This window comes from Danio aesculapii, chromosome 14, assembly GCF_903798145.1.
Source record: "Danio aesculapii chromosome 14, fDanAes4.1, whole genome shotgun sequence".
NCBI classification, from domain to species: domain Eukaryota; kingdom Metazoa; phylum Chordata; class Actinopteri; order Cypriniformes; family Danionidae; genus Danio; species Danio aesculapii.
The window spans coordinates 27,142,740-27,162,035 of NC_079448.1; the positions used below are offsets into that span (position 1 = coordinate 27,142,740).

General features: G+C 35.5%; 1 protein-coding gene across 2 annotated transcripts in view; it reads right to left on the reverse strand.

The window, feature by feature from the left end:
* The window catches only part of htr4 (5-hydroxytryptamine receptor 4), a 196,577-nt gene that overhangs the window by 43,630 nt on the left and 133,651 nt on the right, over window positions 1-19,296 (reverse strand). Inside the window, exon 7 of one of the 2 annotated variants that reach the window (XM_056471819.1) lies at window positions 4,578-4,655. The exons of the other annotated variant lie outside the window; for it this stretch is intronic. Coding sequence (XP_056327794.1) covers window positions 4,592-4,655 — 64 coding nt within the window. The 3' untranslated portion in view covers window positions 4,578-4,591. The remainder of the gene's footprint in view (window positions 1-4,577; window positions 4,656-19,296) is intronic. 2 annotated transcript variants of the gene reach the window in all.

Here is a 19,296-nt window from a genome sequence, read left to right on the forward strand (position 1 = left end):
CTGATTTGAATCATCTCAGATTTGACCCGATTTTTAAGTAGTTGATGGTTAATCGTTAAATCCCTAATAATTAGCACTTATTGTGTGTATTGCGTCTTCTTGCTGAATCGCTGAATGCCTCCTTAATCACACGTCGCTTTGGACAAAACTGTTTATTGAATGACTAAATGTAAATGAGTGTTTGAAAAATTGATCATGTTGTACAGACTAAGACCTTCGTTTATATATATGTTTTATTTGCATTATGTTGTCTTTTTTTAAATTTGTATTGGACAAATAAAAAATGCATTTTAGTATGCTTTTACATATATTCTATATGTATACAAAACTCCTAATATCACTAATCTCTCATTTAATTTTCTATAGAAAGCTTTACAATAGTATTTTTGTGCATATACATTAGATTAGTCAGTAACGAAGTCAAATCTGTAGCTGATCTAACAAAATAGCTTACAATAACTGTCCATAAATAAGTAGCTCAAATTGATATGTTATGAAACCCCCCCCCCCCAAAAAAAAACATATATATATATATATATATATATATATATATATATATATATATATATATATATATATATATATATATATATATATATATATATATAATTTTTTAAGAGAAAAAAATCAAGAGAAAGAAAAAATATAAAAAAACTTGTTGAAATTTTGTAGTTTGTAATTTTTTTTTACATTTTGCTGAGCACTGTATATACAGAGCCACATGTATAATCAAAATGCAGGATCAGGGCCAAATTTAGATCTTCATAACATGAGATCCAAAGTGAGAGTGAGAGAAATCTCACTAAATATTGCATTGTGTCAGCCCGGCTGCCTCACATCCCCTGACACATCTGTCCTCAAATGTGTCAGCAGACGGCACCATGTGTCCACATCCCCCTTAATAAGACATCTGCCCTGCCAAGCGTCTTATTATAAGCAATGGTCTCTCAGGTCTGGTTTAGATCCTTTGTCTTCAGTAACCTGGGCTGCTTGCCCATTGATTTGCTATAATAACAGTCAAATTACCAGAAGCTCAAGGCTCCGAACGTTTCATAGCTCTGGATACATCAGCCCAGACAATTAGAAGAATATTGATGTCTATTGTGGGTTCACCCGCGGCCCTGCACGACGCTCCTCTGAGGTATATTTGTTCATGTCACATTGAACAAAGTCAGTTCCACTGGCACGGCGAGGAAATCATTCACTCTCAATGCTGAATAATAATGTTCTCTTATGCTAACACACAACCAGCTGCCCCTGACTTCCTGTTTAAATGCCGTCTCCTCAATTTATTGCACCTATTGATCTTTAGAAACTTGTGAACCCAGAAGAAAGCCTTAAAACTTTCGGAGGTGATGAGGCATCAATGCTGCGTGTAAACATGAGCGAAACCGTAATTATTGGCAAAGGATAATTTAGCAGAACCTGTGTGAGAGAAGTGCGTCTTCACATGGTGCAGCCGCGAGAGTGTTGCTCATTAGGAGGAAAGCGGGAGTCTGTCTCATGGAAACAAGCGATGAGCATACGGCACCTCAATCATAGCGCTCAGATCTGTTTTTATTGCTGTGATCAAGAGCTGGGTGATGCATGTATGAACAATTTCTTTCATCATCATCATCATCATCATGTATGAGAAATTGTAAATCTCTACAGACTATAGATTTTTTTTTATGTTACATGTTTTAACAACTGAGAAATTATGAGGGGAAATATATTCTAATAACATTTAATAATCTAGGTTACACATTATGAATTTAATTAAATAAAAACGAATACAATTTTATACAAATTTTAAAAGGGTTTTAACTAATTTGAAAGAAAGACAAAAATACAAAAAATAATAAAAACTGTAATACTATGAAATAATATTACTATTACGGTGCTTTCACACCTAGACATTTATTTTGGAACCTGTCTCATTTGCGCAGTTAGTGCGGTTTGTTTGGCATATGTGAATCCAGCAATTGAGCTCGGATCCGTGCTAAAACAATCGGTCTGAGATTGCCTGAATGAGGTGGTCTTGACTCCATTGAAACGAACTCTGGAGCGGATCGACTGTACAGTGAGAAAGCAAAACGATCCAACGAACCAGGCTATATTACAGTGTATTATGGATATGCAATAGCCATATGGCTATATGAAGAGAGATTTATGAGTAGGGTGAGATGTCATTCCTCCCGGTAAATGTGCATTTCATGTCGAACACGAAATTGGAACTATGCTAAAATATTAACGAGAGCTGTTTATCCGTCAGAAAAAACTGGCCAAAATTACCATCTGATAACTCTTCTATATTTTAATCTTATAATATTTTGTATTAGGCTTATTGTTTTGTTCATTTGTGCACTGACACCTCGAAAGAAAGATCAACATTGATCTGCTTCATGATCTGACTGCAGTCTCGCTTCATCTGTTATTTCACTCTATAATTTTAGCCTACTGTATATTGCATTATTCTAGCTAATGTTGTTTTATTAGATTGATTGATTCAATAAATAGATTTTTACAAAAGCTGACAACTGAAATAAGGCTATGTATGAGAGAATATCTGATTTATATTTGGTGACGATGTTTGAAATGAAGCACCTTTTCACTTATAATGTCTTATTGATTATCACCATGAATTTTAAAATACCAACGTGACAGTTGAGCAGAATCTGTGGGACTATGAAAATAAACTCTGAAACTCTGACCAATGTCAGGAGAGTTTACTCGCACGTGACGCGTTTTAACTATTCATTAGTTTAGTTCAGTTCAGCAACTTTGCGGTGTGAAAGCGAACTGCACTAAGAACAAAAATAAAAAAATTATAAATTTTAATCCCTGTTTTGGAACAAAACAATTGATCTAGAGGTGTGAAAGCACCCTCAAAGTGCTCCCGCCAGAGATTACCTTGGATTAAAAAATGATAAAACTGTTTAACTCTATGTGACTTGTAAAATGAGTTTATTCCTAAAAAAAGTGTTCATTTAAGTTTATTTTGGTCTTTCACTTATATTGTTTTTAGTAGCAGGATCTGGCAACACTAATGAATCAAATTCAGGAACAAAAATAAACATTGTAACAATTTGAATCCCTGTTTTGGAACAAAACAGTTCATCTACAGGTGTAAAAGCACCCTTAAAATAACTGTTTACAAAAAATTTAAATAACATTTAAACAGTCATGTAAGGAATTAACCATAGTGTACAGTTAAACACTGTAAAATTATTGAACATTCATGGTTCATGATGCATTCATATATGTTTAAAAGAATGGTAATTAATCTAATTATTTACAATCATAGCTTAATCTCAAATATTTACTTTATTTTTTAACTCAATTTACACAGAAAGAAAGATAATTATTCACAATGCACAAACTAATGAAGTTAGCTGTTAGGGTTGCACAATATTGTAAAAAAGTAACATTGCTACATTTTTATTTATTGCAATGTATGTTGCGATATAAATGCAGTTTGACCAGATGACTTGAATAGCTTTTTTAAATTTTAGATCAATTTGGGATTGATTGCCATAGATGAGCATATCTGCATAAAATATAGGCTAATGACAAGCAAAGTTCAAAACAAGATTCAAATCAACAATGATTTATGATTTTTCTGGGGAAACTAAAATTAAATATTCATTGTATAATAATAACAACACTGCATCATTTTCATTGAGTAAATAATTATATAATGTATAATCTTAAAGCTACAAATATTGTTCCTAAATGGCTTACATTAGCTTGAAATGCTTGTTAAAAACACATGCAAATAATAAACCTTCACTCTAAGGTTAATTTTGAAAGACTCCACTGTGTTGTTTAATGTCTGACCAACTATAACATAGCGATATCGATGCTAAAACGATATATTGTGCAGCCATATAAGGTGTCAATGGAAAAACCCACCTAAATTTAAAAAACACTAATATTAAATGATTCTGATGTACATCTTCCAGAATATACCCACACATATTTTTTGTGCTATTGATTTTTTAGCATTCTAACATCACAGTGCACCTAAAATATGCTTTGAAATATACAGCTGTCCTCAAAAAGCAGCACACTTCAAGGTATCATTAAAGATTTCACCTGATTTGAAGTGTTAGTCTTTCAAATCCCTAACCCTCAGAGCGAATAATACCAGAAGTGATGTTTACCTTCAGTAATTAAAAGAGACTTTTTAAATAAACATATTATTATTTCAACCTTTTGAATGTTCCATAAAGAACACAGTAATTGGGATGCATGATTAGAGAGCATGAATCACATGTGTAACAATACTGACTGAATGAACACCATTCACAGCAGTGGCGGTAAACAAAAAAAAAAGCAGAATAATAAAAGCGTCATTATTTTCCAGGCTCACTAAACCATGAAGAAGTACCTTTTGCAGAATAAATCTGCATTTACAAACGCGCTGTTAAAGGACACACATGAATACAGACTCACACACTACCATTAAAGCTCTTAAATGGAGATACAAGATGTCACGGTGAAAGAATACAAGGCGAAGTCAGAAGTCGAAAAAAAAAAGAACCTTGAAGTGATGGGAAAGGAAAAGAGTGTATATGAGTGTGAAAAGGACTCACTTGAGAACTCAGCACTAGACAGGAACAGGCCTAGTGTTGCAGAACCAGAGGAGCAGTTTGGAGGCAGAGGAGCAGCCGCTGGAGCAGAGGAGGACAAGGGGCAGCACACATGACGGACAGAGAAGAAGAGCAGGAGGAAGAGGAGGAGAGAACAGGAAAAGCTGGTTATTTCAGGCCTGACTGATTCATTGCATTGTTTCAAAACACATTAAAGGCTATAGGAGAGAGCATGTTAATATTAGGGATGTCATTTTGGCAGTTTGATTACAATTAAAATACAAATATGTATTGAGCATAGATGCTTTCCATCGTTTTAGGTTTTTTATGTCATACTTATGTAGCTTAAATACATATTGGGTTTTAGTAAGTTGGTATTAACGTGGGTTGTGGTGTTGTGATTAGCCGGGTCTAAAATTAATCGGGTCTAAAGTTAGTGTTTTAGTGCATCCTGGCAGGTTGTGCTTCCATTGACACTTCCAGGGCTTGATAGAGTCTCATTGAAGATTTCTGTGGGGTTTTTGACCCACCAAAACAGGAAAAGTTTTTTAAAGCATGTAAATTGAGTACTGCTCAAAACTATTTCAAACACCAGAGAGTGTTTGAAATAGCACGTAATTGTGATAACATGTGGATCTGATCACTGTATAATAGTATATAATACTATAGGGCTACATATAATACATATAATAGGAATAGAAATATAATAGGGCTACATATGAATAGATGTGATTTGCAATATTGTTATTGCGAAAAGTATTGTGATAACCTTATTTCTTGCTATATAACATTTTCCTATAGAAAAATACTGTTCTTTTTACAACACTGTAAAAACAATAATGATTGGCGCAGTAGGTAGTGCTGGGTTCGAGCCTCGGCTGGGTCAGCTGGCATTTCTGTGTGGAGTTTGCATGTTCTCCCCGTGTTCGCGTGGGTTTCCCCCACAGTCCAAAGACATGTGGTACAAGTGAATTGGGTAGGTTAAATTGTTCGTAGTGTATGAGTGTGAATGAGTGTGTATGGATGTTTCCCAGAGATGTGTTGCAGCTGGAAGGGCATCCGCTGCGTACAACATATGCTGGATAAGTTAGCGGTTCATTCCGCTGTGGTGACCCCAGATTAATAAAGGGACTAAGCCGAAAAGAAAAGAATAATATAGTATAATATAAAATAATTTTTTTCAGTGTAGTATTTTTTCAAAATAATTTATTTATGTAATGACTATACTAAAATAAACAGTTAATATACATACATATTTAAAAAAATATACAAATTCAATCTAATTTGGACAAAAAAGTCAAACATTTTGATTTTAAAACACTACAAATAAGTGAATATCTGTCCAGATATTCGGACTTTGTCATTTTCCTTTTTTGTCTCAATGCCCACTATTAGTATTTATTTTCAGCTCTGGGTTCATCTTTGGGCCATTTTATCAAATAGTGGATTAGCACCTACTAGGGAGGCAGGGATAAAGATAGTGAGGCCCCATCTAATGTATTTATATTCAGTATATCAATATAAGTATATACTTACCCTAACAAATGCAATCCACAGACTAGATACAGATTACATGCGGATTACATTTGCACAAAGTTAACAAACACTAGTTTTAGTTAAAAGACTCAGAGATATTTGTTGGCGATATGTTTTTTTAAAGTAGACTAGTCATGTTCAAATGAATGGGGATTTGTTTTTACTTGAATGCTCCTGTTAAGCACACATTGAAATGGGAGAAAGTGCCAAACTTCATCAATAATAAGAAAATGAAAAAAATGTTTCTTGAGTACCTAATAAGCAAATTAGATCAATTTCTGAAGAATCATGTGAAACTGACGATGGACACTGAAACTAATTTATTTACTAGTTATTTAAACTGCCACAATACGCCACTATAATTCCATTTATGTATTCCTAATCAAACAAGCACAGCCTTGGTGAGCATAAGAGACTTTCTGACTCCAAACTTTTGAACAGCACTGTAGCTTGAATACATAATGATAAATTGCAACGTAAATATTAGTATTGCGTAGGGATTTTAGAATTCTTACCCCAAGTGCATACAATAAGTGTACGAGCCTACAAGTAATGAAAGAAAACACAGTAGAGAAATATGATATAATAAGGGAAAGCTGTTCCACAAAAGAAAGTGCTATTCTTTGGGGTGTTTTAAATGATGTAGTTTTGTAGGTTTATTAGCTGAGAAAGTGTAAGGTTATTGCAATAAGTTTTATGAAGAACCTGGCAAAAACTATTCAAACACATGTAAGGCAAAATAAGTTGAGCATAACAGTGAAAAGGAAACCCATACTGTTTTTTCTTTTTTTCCTAGCACTCAAAAAAACTGATTACTGCTGCTACCTTTTTAAAATGAGCTGAAACAACACAATTCTTATCAGTTCTTTGGCTAATTTATTTGTTTTATGTTCAGTTCACTTAAATTTGTCCCTAAGCGTTTTGTGTTGGGACAACAAGGAATTGTGTTGGTTAGGGGATTTGTAGTTCCCAGCATGCTTTGCATGGGATTGAATTAAGAGAGGTAAATGATGACTATAAAAGTAATTGTATGTGTTTAAAGTTAGTAGAATAACTTGTTAAGAGTTTAATCTTCACTTTAGTTTGAAGATTTAGAAGATTTTCATGTAGTGCTTTGAGTTTTAAGATGCAGAATCACCCATGCTTTGGGTGTTGGCAGCTTAATTAACATCAATGCAGTTTGCTGCTTTGCTTTGTTAGGCAATAACTGTCCTAAAATTTGTTCTGAGTCTTAATCAACTGTATATGTCAATCAACTGTACTATAACTTATTAAATATGCTTAAAATGGATCTTTCAGTTCATTTAGTATAACTTTCAATAAAACTAAGAAACGTCGAAATGTATGACACATATTCATTTTTATTTGATAAAATCATGTTGGACCTACTCAATTGCATTTAACTATGTAAATATTTTTTTTTAGTTGGTGCTAAAAAATTTATTGGATGGAAATTCAAACCAATTCTGAGGTGATGTGGTGGCGCAGTGGGTAGCACAATCACCTCACAGCAAGAAGTTAGCTGAGTATGTGTGTGATTGAGTGTGTATGGGTGTTTCCCAGTGATGGGTTGCAGATGGAAGGGCATTCGCTGCATAAAACATGTACTGGATAAGTTGGGAGTTCATTCCGCTTTGGTGTCCCCAGATAAATAAAGGGAATATCTTTTTTTTTTGTAGAAATATACATGTATTTATGTAAATTTATTTGAAAAAAAATATAAAAATAAAATAAATATGTATATATATATATATATATATATATATATATATATATATATATATATATATATATATATATATATATATATATATATATATATATATATAGTTAAAGTATTGGTGAGCATAAGAGACTTTCTGACTCCAAACTTTTGAACAGCACTGTAGCTTGAATACATAATGATAAATTGCAATGTAAATATTAGTATTGCGTAGGGATTTTACAATTCTTACCCCAAGTGCATACAATAAGTGTACGAGCCTACAAGTAATGAAAGAAAACACAGTAGAGAAAGAGAGGGAAATATGATATAATTAGGGAAAGCTGTTCCACAAAAGAAAGTGCGATTCTTTAGGGTGTTTTAAATGATGTAGTTTTGTAGGTTTATTAGCTGAGAAAGTGTAAGGTTATTGCAATAAGTTTTATGAAGAACCTGGCAAAAACTATTCAAACAAACTAATTGGCAGTTCATTCCGCTTTGGTGTCCCCAGATAAATAAAGGGAATATCTTTTTTTTTGTAGAAATATACATGTATTTATGTAAATTTATTTGAAAAAAAATATAAAAATAAAATAAATATGTATATATATATATATATATATATATATATATATATATATATATATATATATATATATATATATATATATATATATATATATATATAGTTAAAGTAATAATTATAAGCCCCCCTGAATTATTATTAGCCCCCTGTTTATTTTTCCCCCCAATTTCTGTTTAACGGAGAAACGCAGAGAAGATTTTTTCAACACATTTCCAAACATAATAGTTTTAATAACTCATTTCTAATAACTGTTTTATTTTATCTTTGCCATGATGACAGTAAATAGTATTTTACCTGATATTTTTTAAGACAATTCTATTCAGCTTAAAGTGACATTTTGACGCAATGATTCTGACCTCAACTGGGTCAACTTTAAAACAATCACTTTCATGAGAACAAGTATATGAGGTGAAGGTTGGACCTTATTTCTATGAACACACACAATTTGAAGGCTACAACATGAGAAGAACTTCACCCTAAAGTTGATCCCTCTTTAAGCAAAGTAAACACCTTTCAATGAATAAGAACTTCAAAACACATGAGCTGCCAGCTTGACAGATTGCCACAGCTCTTATGTGCCATGTAAACACAGCTCTTTTCCTGGTTTTGAGTAGGTGACACTTAAAATACACAGTATATGCTTCCTTGTTTGTTGGCTTCATAATAGGCTCATAACATAAATTACTCAAACACAGATGCTAGCAGTGGACCCAGGAATGATTGCATGAGTCACCGAGCTGCCTCTCATAAAGGTTACGGATCAACATTCGCTCTCCAAGCTAGCGATAAGGATGACATCTCTATGTGTGTGTGTTAAAGCAAACAGTGTTGACATGGAGACATATAATGAAATCCTAACTCCTGTCTTTCAAAAAGTCTGATATCAATATACACAAGTGCAAATCAGCTGTGCAGAAAACTTTAAGAAAACATAATAAATACTGGGCAACTTAAACTTGCTCTTATTTGCCACTGTAATGGAGGCTGGTGTATAATTAAAGAGATACAAGATAAATGTTATATAAAAATTACACTCATTAAGCTGCTCATTAAATCCTGTAACAATATTAAGTTAATTAAGCAGTGTCTTCACTTCTTTATTTATTTATTTGTCATTTATTTCACTGTTATTTCATTATGTTATTTTTATTGATAGTAAAAAGAATTGCACACCAAAATAATGTGTAAAAGAAGTATTAAAAATATCTGTAGCCCTCCTCAGTGTTAGGGAAAGTTACTTTTGAAAGTGTTGCATTACAGCAGTGCTTCCCAACCCTGTTCCTGGAGGCACACCAACAGTACATAATTTGGACGTCTCCGTTATCTGACGCATTAACTTCAGGAGTCTCTTCTGATGTTATGATAAGATGATTGAGGTGTGTTTGATTAGGGAGAGGTTGAAAATGTGGACTGTTGGTGTGCCTTCAGGAACAGGGTTGGGAAACACTGCATTACAGTATTGAGTTATTGCCCCAAAAAAGTGACTAATTGCATTATTTAGTTACTTTTTAAGGAAAGTAATGCGTTATATTACTTTTGATTTACTTTTGCATTACTTTTCCTTACCTGGCTGAGGTTTGATCTCTCAAAACTTGCAGTTTTTTTATTCACCTGTTTTATAGAGAAGCGCTGCATTCAACAGCCACCTATATAACCTACACCTTCATTTCACTATAAAAAATGTAGGATAAAATTATATTTTGAGAACTTTCTGAGCCCAGAGCTATACATGCTGTATATACAGATTAATAAAGCATGTGAAGTGTTTGCTACTTTTAAATGTTTTGTGTTATTACTAGTTAAGTAAATTCACTGTCCATTGAGGTAAATATTCCAATAAAGTCTAAGAGCACTAACATGAAATAATTTATATTAAGGCAAAAACTTATTTTAAACCTTTCAAATGTTTATTAACAAAATGAACAGTAAGACGATAAAAAATTCCCCAAATCAAAATAAATCTTTGAGCTTTAAACATTGAATCTATTGCTTCATGTGGCCTTAACAAATGTGTAAGCCATTTCCAAAAAGATAACTTTTTTTACTATATTACAAAACGTAGTCGCTTCTACAGTATACAGTGGCTGCATCTCCTCAACATTAAAAGCAATAACTATTTTTTTTTAGTTTAGTTGAATAATTTTTTTACCTGGAGAACTTGAACTGATGTCAAGCTGAATGTGGGGTGCAGGTGTAGTACTTTGTATCCAGTTTTGTTTTTCGATGTCGTGTTTCTTGCAGTTGTCAAGAATTTTACTTACACAATCTACATTTCAAGAGTTCCCACTTAGATATGCTTGGCGTATAAAGCAGGTTTGGCATGCTGTCCCGGGAGAGAACCCTGAGCTCGGAGATATTTGAGCCCAGGGCTCCCGCCCGGTCGATAAGCATATCAGGAGATCCGAGATCAGGTAGGTCTCGAGAGCTCCTCCTTTAGAAAAGAGAGGAAAAGGAGGAGATGGGGTGGAAGGGGGGATTCTTCCAAACGAAGATAGAAACAGTAGGGAGAAAATGATTCATTTATAGTAAACTAGGATCACTCTGATTGGATTATTACTGATTACAGATGAGTGGCCAGACGTGCTCAATCATATCACGTGCTCCTCTCGAAATTAGTTTATGAAACTTCACTTATCGACAATCCACTTCATTTCTTCGACGAGTTCAAAATAACAACAATCCATGGCAAAAATGTGTCTCTGGCCTGCCATTGTTTCTGTTTCTGACTGCCTGTAGTGATGATGGGCGATTTGCGAATGAATCGTTTGTTTTAACCGGATCTTCTAAGAGGACCGGTCGAAACAGTTCATTAAATTGACAGAGCTGTCGTGAAATGGTTTGCGTCTTCAGTAAGTACTAACAAACCGCATACCCACTTTGACTCAAAATAAACCAATATCCTGTGTTATTCAGTTACTAGAACAGTACACTGACTCATCTGCTGTGAAAAAGAGACCTGATGATGATGATGACTAGAAGCCGACTGTCTGTTCCCTCTCAGCACGCTCTCTCACTGAGTGTGTGATTCAACCTGATTAAGGTCATTTTTAATCCGCAATATATTTTGTAAAAGCCAATTAAGGAAGGTAAAAAGTATCTTGCGTTACATTTTTTAAAAAAGTAACTCAAATAATAATACTTTTTTTTTTTTTAAGTTATGCGTTATATTAATCGTTACTCGTTTGGAAAAGTAATATTATTATGTAATGTGTATTACTTATAACGCGCAACCCCCAACACTGGTCCTCATACTATAGACATGTATTTCTTCATTATTTTGTATATTATTTTTAAAATACAATGATTAAATACAGTAGAATAAATACGAAAAAGGCATCATGATTTACTGGCAACAGTGGTTAGCACTATCACTTCACAGCAAAAAGGTCGCTGGTTTAAGTCCTGGCTAGACCAGTTGGCATTTCTGTGTGGAGTTTGAATGTTCTCCTTGTTTTCACGTGGGTTTCCTCCACAGTCCAAAGACATGCGCTATAGGTGAATTGAATAACTTAAATTTGCCGTAGTGTATGACTGTGAATGAGTGTGCATGGGTGTTTTCTGTAGTACTGGAAGGGCATCCGCTGTGTAAAACGTGCTGGATAAGTTGGCGGTTCACTCCGCTGTGGTGACCCCTGATGAATAAAGGGACAAAGCCGAAGATAAATGAATAAATGAATCATGATTTACTGAAATTTCACTGAGACTAATATGAAGAAAAACTCAATATTAAAACGCTGCTCATTATGATAATGAGAATTTGACAGTAGACGGGCTTAATTGTGATGCAGATAAAGTAAAAAATCTAATAATTATTTGCTTTGTTTTTTGAATAAGATGATAAAGTATTTTCCAAAATCATCATTAATTAATATTAAGATTAATTCAAAGAAAGCACAATGCTAACTAGTTCAATAATTCATATGAAAATACTTAGAAGTACCTAGTGAGTAGATACAATGTCTTGTAGTTATTAAATGTTTTTGCTAGCACAAGTGTACTGACAGCACCAATCAGAGTAAAACTGACTAAAATGACAGATACAGTTTCCTTCCGACTGGGCTTTTTGTTTGATTTGCCTGTCAGTCCTCGTTTGATTTTGAGGAAGTTTATTTTCCAAGAGAAAAGCACTTGAGGCGTGCAGCTTGCCTGTGTTCGAACACTGGTAAGAGCTGACATATGTGGGGTGTTGTGTCAATCTGAATTTTGTTGAAGAAAACATCCTGTCCCCACAGTGCGACGGTGTTGAATGATCACTCAAGCAAGATAACATATGCTTATCATCAGAATCCAGAGCCAAGGGCGGGAAAACACTTCATCGAATGCAAAACACATACTGTACGATGGCTTGAAGATAAGACCATCTGCGCCGACTCTCTGTGATTTGTACATGTAGATTTAATATCTCTACTCATAATCAGTTCACTACAAGGACATTAACTATAACAGTAATTATAAAGTTGTAAATTGTTATCAAATTTTTTTAAGAATAGCGAAGCTCATGACAAAACTAAATGAAAATAATACTGAAACAGTATTGTTGATTATTAAATTTAAGCACTGCTACGAGTGTGATATTGGGTTTACAACAGTTCGACGGCATAATTGTGTGTATAAAAAAGAAAATCAAACCCAGAGTCTCAAAAAAACTTTTGTATGAGGAACTACTTTCTTCCACCATTCATTTACATCTACAGCTGACCGTCAGAACAGCAGAAACCGTTGCCAAATAACAAACAACTAGTAGGCTATTTGAATGATTCTCTTGCATAATGTAGAGCATTATGATGTCTAAAGTGATGACAATACAGAGGATTTTGCTCACATTTTAAGATTATACGGCTGAACGGCATGAAATGTCATCAGTCTACAGAGATCTCTGAGTATTTCTCTGCTACAACTAGGATTTCACAAAAATGAACCCCAAAAAACCACAGCAAAGCAAACACTACTAGATTACTATGGTATAAATGCAGCAATACAAAATACAAAAGAGATCAAGTAAAGCAACCATAGTAATGCAGCGGCAGTTGCCAGAGTCTTCATTACTGTGTAATCTTGAGGACTTTTCTGTGTGACAAGAAGTGTGCTTCACCAGGGAGCTGATGGGAATTACCCAACTTTCAAATATGCTCCAAAATATTTGCGAAGAGGTAGCTAACTGGTGTTACTATGAGCTATACGACGACATGTCTGTGTCATTTACATGCACACACAATCTCTCACACATCCGCACTCTTTGTCTGCAGTGCATACCTGCCAACACTACCGTTTTTAACCGAGAGTCTCCCGTATTTCAGACCCATCTCCTGCCACCCTCCTGATTTGCTATTTTTCCTGGAAAACTCCCGTAACCGACAATAATTTGGTCAAACTTTGTGCTGCAAATAGCAAACCTAGTTTTAACTTGTCTATTACAGTAATATTTTTTCCAGGGTTTTCACCTTTATGATCACCTTTATGTCCCTGTACTTATCCAGAGCGAGCAGAAGGGCTGCCAAAATCACTCTGGACCCCTCACACCCAGCACACTGCCTCTTTGAACTTTTACCTTCTGGTCGACGATACAGAGCACTGCACACCAGAACAGCCCGACACAGAAACAGTTTCTTCCCTCAGGCAATCCATCTCATGAACACTTGATGATAATAATTGCGGAACCAACATCACTACTTGCTATACACTTTTATACACATATACACTTATTTAACAACACACTTTACATGCCAATTTGCACATAACAGCTGCACATTTAACGTTGTATATAGTAATATAGCTGTACATACACTTGTCAATTTGTATAATTGCATTCACTACTTACTTCTATTTTTTAAAATATATTTATTATCTGTTTTTTGTCCTGTCTCTGTAATTATGTTGCACTGTAGAAGCTCTGTCACAAAAACAAATTCCTCGTATGTGTGAACATACCTGGCAATAAAGCTCTTTCTGATTCTGATTCAGATTTATTGGATAGAAAAGTAGAGATAATTGACAGGAAAGCATTAGGAGCAGAGAGAGGGGAAGGACCGGCATAGGACCACAAGGTGGAATCTAACTCGGGTCACCGTGAGCACCGGAGTGCATGTGTCAACACACTAAACACTACACCACTGGCACTGACAACTTGTCTATTACAGTAGACTAAAATAAAGACACCCCCAACTTGTCTATTACTTGGCAAATGACAAAGGAATAAGCTGGATAATCAATGGCTTGCCATGCGTTAAAATTTTTCAAATGTACTTCGCATTGGGTGGTACTTTGCCTCCACGTTATGCCTTTAAAATCCTTTAACGCACAGCAAATTTAATTTTATTCTTTAGATTTTTTTATGTATGTTAATGCAGGAGAAGCTTCACTACACTGAATAAACTGCTTATGTGGGAAATGGTTTCTCACATTAGGAATCATCAAGATATTGGCTAATCTGTAACATGTTCACCCTTAAAAAAAGAATGTACCTGTTGTTTATAATTTGCCTGGATAACATTTGTTTTATTATGTCACATATTTTAGATACTGTATTTAGGACCAGCAGACTGCATTACTCATTCATTTATATGGTATCTGCAAACAGTGACTGACTGTCAAACAACTTTGACAAAATTGCAGTGAACGTCAAGGCTATAATCTGATTGATTATGAACGGTACACAGGTTGCAGCATATGCTTTCTCTAAATTCAGACCATCACTGCACCTTTAAGCAACAGCTGAAGACACTACAGCACACACATATAACAAACAGAACATTATTTTGCGTAGATATGGAAACTGTTATAGTTATAAGTACATTTACATACTTTAGTTCATGGCAAAGTTTGAAAAAAATCGCCAACAATTTCCCTTTATAAAATCCATGTGTCCTACCTCAATATAAATGCTAAAAATTTACAAGTAAAAATAGGCAGTTTTAAAAGGGTTGGTGACTAGAACCCTAAAATTAAATTATGAGGCGTGAGTTTGAGCTGGCATCAGTGAGAGCATAAGAGTTCTGAGTCTGACATTGTCATGGCCATGAAATGCATGTCCATCATTGCAGACAGGATTCACCGGTTCAGACATGCATGTAATCTGTCTCTCACTGAAACTCATTAATCATTGCAGCTTAAGCGCAGCTAACTCATAAACCTGCTCTTGGTTTTACTAGCGCCACCCTGGTGCTGTAGTCACTATGTTTGCTTAAGTTTACACAGAGCAAACTAAAGCCAAACTAAAGCCTGACAAAGCGCATGAGAGATTCAACACACATATAATAGCAATGTGGCATTAGCATAATGCTAAGCTAACAACATAATTACAGTAGCATTTTGGAGCAGCTGTCTTCTATATACAGTATGATGCTGTCTAGGCAGGAAGAGTAGTAAGTTTTACTGTAAGCTACAAGCATACAAGCGTGTATAGTGAACAGCTTTGTTGTTTAAAAGCACATATGACTAGTTTTGTCATCTAAATAGGGTGTCAGGGTGAATATAGGACCAATCATTCAGGAACAAAATGGGTTTTAAACAGATTGTCAATGAAATGCACTGACTGTTTCATGGACATGTGCCCTAAGAGACAACCGAAAGATGGAAATCTCCAGCCAGCAGACTGCGATGAGGCTTGTGTGTAATATGTAGGTTTCGCGCCTCCCCAGACCTCATTTCAGATACAGCTCGATGCCCTCATCTCTCACAAACCACTAATGTGCTGAGTGCATAATGTGTTTATGGGTCAATGACAAATAAGGGTGTCCAGGACATTCAGAAGGTGAAATCCTTTAGAAATCTGTGTAAAATGTGTGTATTAAGATAGGAGGAATGACATTTTTATTTTATGCTAGATGTACACATAAATGTTTTTTTTTTTTATCATTTTGAGATATTACTTACTACTTCTGCTGATAATATAAACCAGGGCTGGGCAAACTCAGGTGTCCTGCACAGTTTAGCTCTAACTCTAATCAAACACACCTGCTTATAGATTTCTAGTGATCTGAAGACACTGATTAGTATGTTCAGGTGTGTTTGATTGGTGTTGGAGCAAAACTGTGCAGGACACCGGCCCTCCAGGACCGAGTTTGCCCACCCCTGATATAAACAGTACTTCTATAAAACATTCATTCATATATTCATGGCTTAGTCCCTTTATTCATCAGGGGTTGCCACAGCGGAATGAACCGCCAACTTATACAGCATATGTTTTACACAGCCGATGCACGTCCAGCTGCAACTCAGTACTAGGAAACATCCATACACACTTTTTCACACACATACACTACGGCCAATATGGTTTATTTAATTCACCTATAGCACTTGTCTTTGGACTTCTTGGTGAAACCAGAGCACCCTGAAAAAAAACAATGCCAACACGGGGAGAACATGCAAACTCCACAAAGAAATGCCAACTGGCCCAGCCGGAACTCGAACCAGCAACCTTCTTGCTGTGAGGCGACAGTGCTAACCACTGAGTCACCGTGTTGCCCTTATATAAAATAGTAAAACAATAAAAACAGTAATACTGTCGAGGACTATTTAAATGACTTTATGTAAAATTGATTTCAAAATATTAATTACTCTTGTGATTCAAGCTGAACATAGTTACTGTACACCACCTCAGTGTCACGTGATATTTTGTTTTTACACATTTAAATGACAGCATACTTTAAACTGGCTGTTATTTGACAGTTTGGCAGACTTGTGGTTCCAACTGATGTAATTATTTTATTTAATATCCAATTAGTGATAATAATTGTCTGGAAAAGTACAGTAGTTCCGTAATGTAACAGAATAACTGGTATAAGCGGGAAAAATCCCTCCCTTCCTAGTCACACTCTGCAGTGACCTATGTTTCTGTATGACTGTCTGACCCTCCTGCAAGAGAATGAAATATTCTTTAAAATTATTGGACGTGTTTGTCTCTTATTCAGCGATGGAATAAAATTGGCATGAAAATAACAGTGACAGACGAGTCTTCGCATTGATCCCATGGGCCAGCCTGAACACCCGCCAGTGACCTACTCACACCTGTAGCTTTTCCATGATGGATGTCTAGCGTTCTCCAGCCTCCGGCGCCTAGACTGCAGCTCTGCACAAGAAGTTTGGCCAGAGGAAAAATGGTCGTACCCAACTAAGCATGGTTTCTCTCATGGTTTTTCTTTCACTTTCGTCAATTGATGAAGTTTGTTAATGACTACTGTCACCACTGGCTTGCTTGGTTTGGGACTTGTGGAGCTGCACATCAATGGATTTGCTCTTCAGTGTTTTGTCTTTCAGCAGTAAAATTTAAACCACACTAAACTGAACTAAACTTCAACTTCAACTTCAACTCTGAAAACTGGACTGACACAGTTTCAATTTACTAGAACTTCTATGTTAAGCTGCTTGGACACAATTTACTAGGGTTGGGCGATGTTGACCAATTTGGCAATTTGGCATTGTGAAACATCGCGATGGACGATGTCATCGTCGTCGTTGGCAGCGGTGAATTAATTATTTATTAATAATTAATTAATTCATAACAAATTAATTATTTGTGGGCTACCGTTTCAACTACCTGACCCGCATGGTCTTTGTTTTACCCATAACCAATTCACAAATAAATAAAGATAAGTTACACACAAATTACCACCTGTCAATCAGTTTTTCCACAGGACTCTAGCATGAAAAGGCAGAGAGATCTGTGTCGTTATAATGGGGTTGACAAACTTGGTTGGTAAGAAATGTGCACAACCAACAGGAACCAACCAACAGTATCTGAGATATTCGCTAAAATTACTAAGTACAAGCGTGAAAGAGAAAGATTGAAGCAGTGTACTGACGCTGTGACACGTTACCTGATAGATTCAAAAGACAGAAGAGTCATTAGATAGAGACAAGATTAATTAAATATCGCGTTTAACAACTATAGTGAAACGCAATCCAGCGGTACATCCTTGATAACCTGTCCGACGTGCACGTGACTGTTGGAGCTCAGACGCTGCAGCATATGACAAAGTGTTTGTGTGTGTGTGTGGTCACATGACATGCATTTTCAGCGGTATAGTGCGGACAGAGATCTTTTCAGAAATGCTAGGTGAGACGCCAGTGTGGATGTGGATCATTTTCATTCTAAAATGGCATTTTAAAACTAAGATGTATTAGTGTAAACGGGGCCTGAGTGTGTATTTTTTGCAAGCGGGTTGCTGCTGCGACAGGGGTGGGGTGGAGGGTCGCGATGCTGGCACAGCATCGTGATGTCTATCAGCCATCGGTAATGGACAATGGTATCATCTATCAACCCAATCCTACAATCTACATTGTAAAAGCGCTATAGAAATCAAGATGAATTGATTAATGCAAAAAAACAACAGTCATACTGTACCAAACTAAACATGCCAAGGAATGTTAACATCCTAAAATGATTCAAATGAACTTGAATAAGATTACAGTTTATCAAGTCACTCTCATTCTGCAATACATTTCTAAATAATCCAGACAAAAACAAAAAGAGCGTCACATTACTGACTCATTTATAATAGCTCTCTGAGTTTTTTTAGGAGCAGATTTTTATGCAGTCTTTCAGAAATGATTGGGCTTCCTCATTAATCTAACAATAACCTTCACATATAAATCTTAATAGGGGTGATTTATAGCCCGCTGTAGGAGCCAGAGAGCTCAGCCCAACACAAACAGTCCCTTTCAGAGCTGCAGACATTACATTTACTTCTCTGCCTCACAAAATCCATGCATCGTGAGCCTTCGGGTGTGTGTGAGCGTGTGCTGTCGCCCTGAGAGAGTCATATTTAAAGAACAATTAAGAATCCACTAGATCAAATATACTGCTGATGTTAGATCAGGACCCAGGAGCGTTTCCAAGCATTCATGACTCTGCATGTTTTCGAAATCAATTGCTAGGTCAGTGAATATTTCTGCTTTGA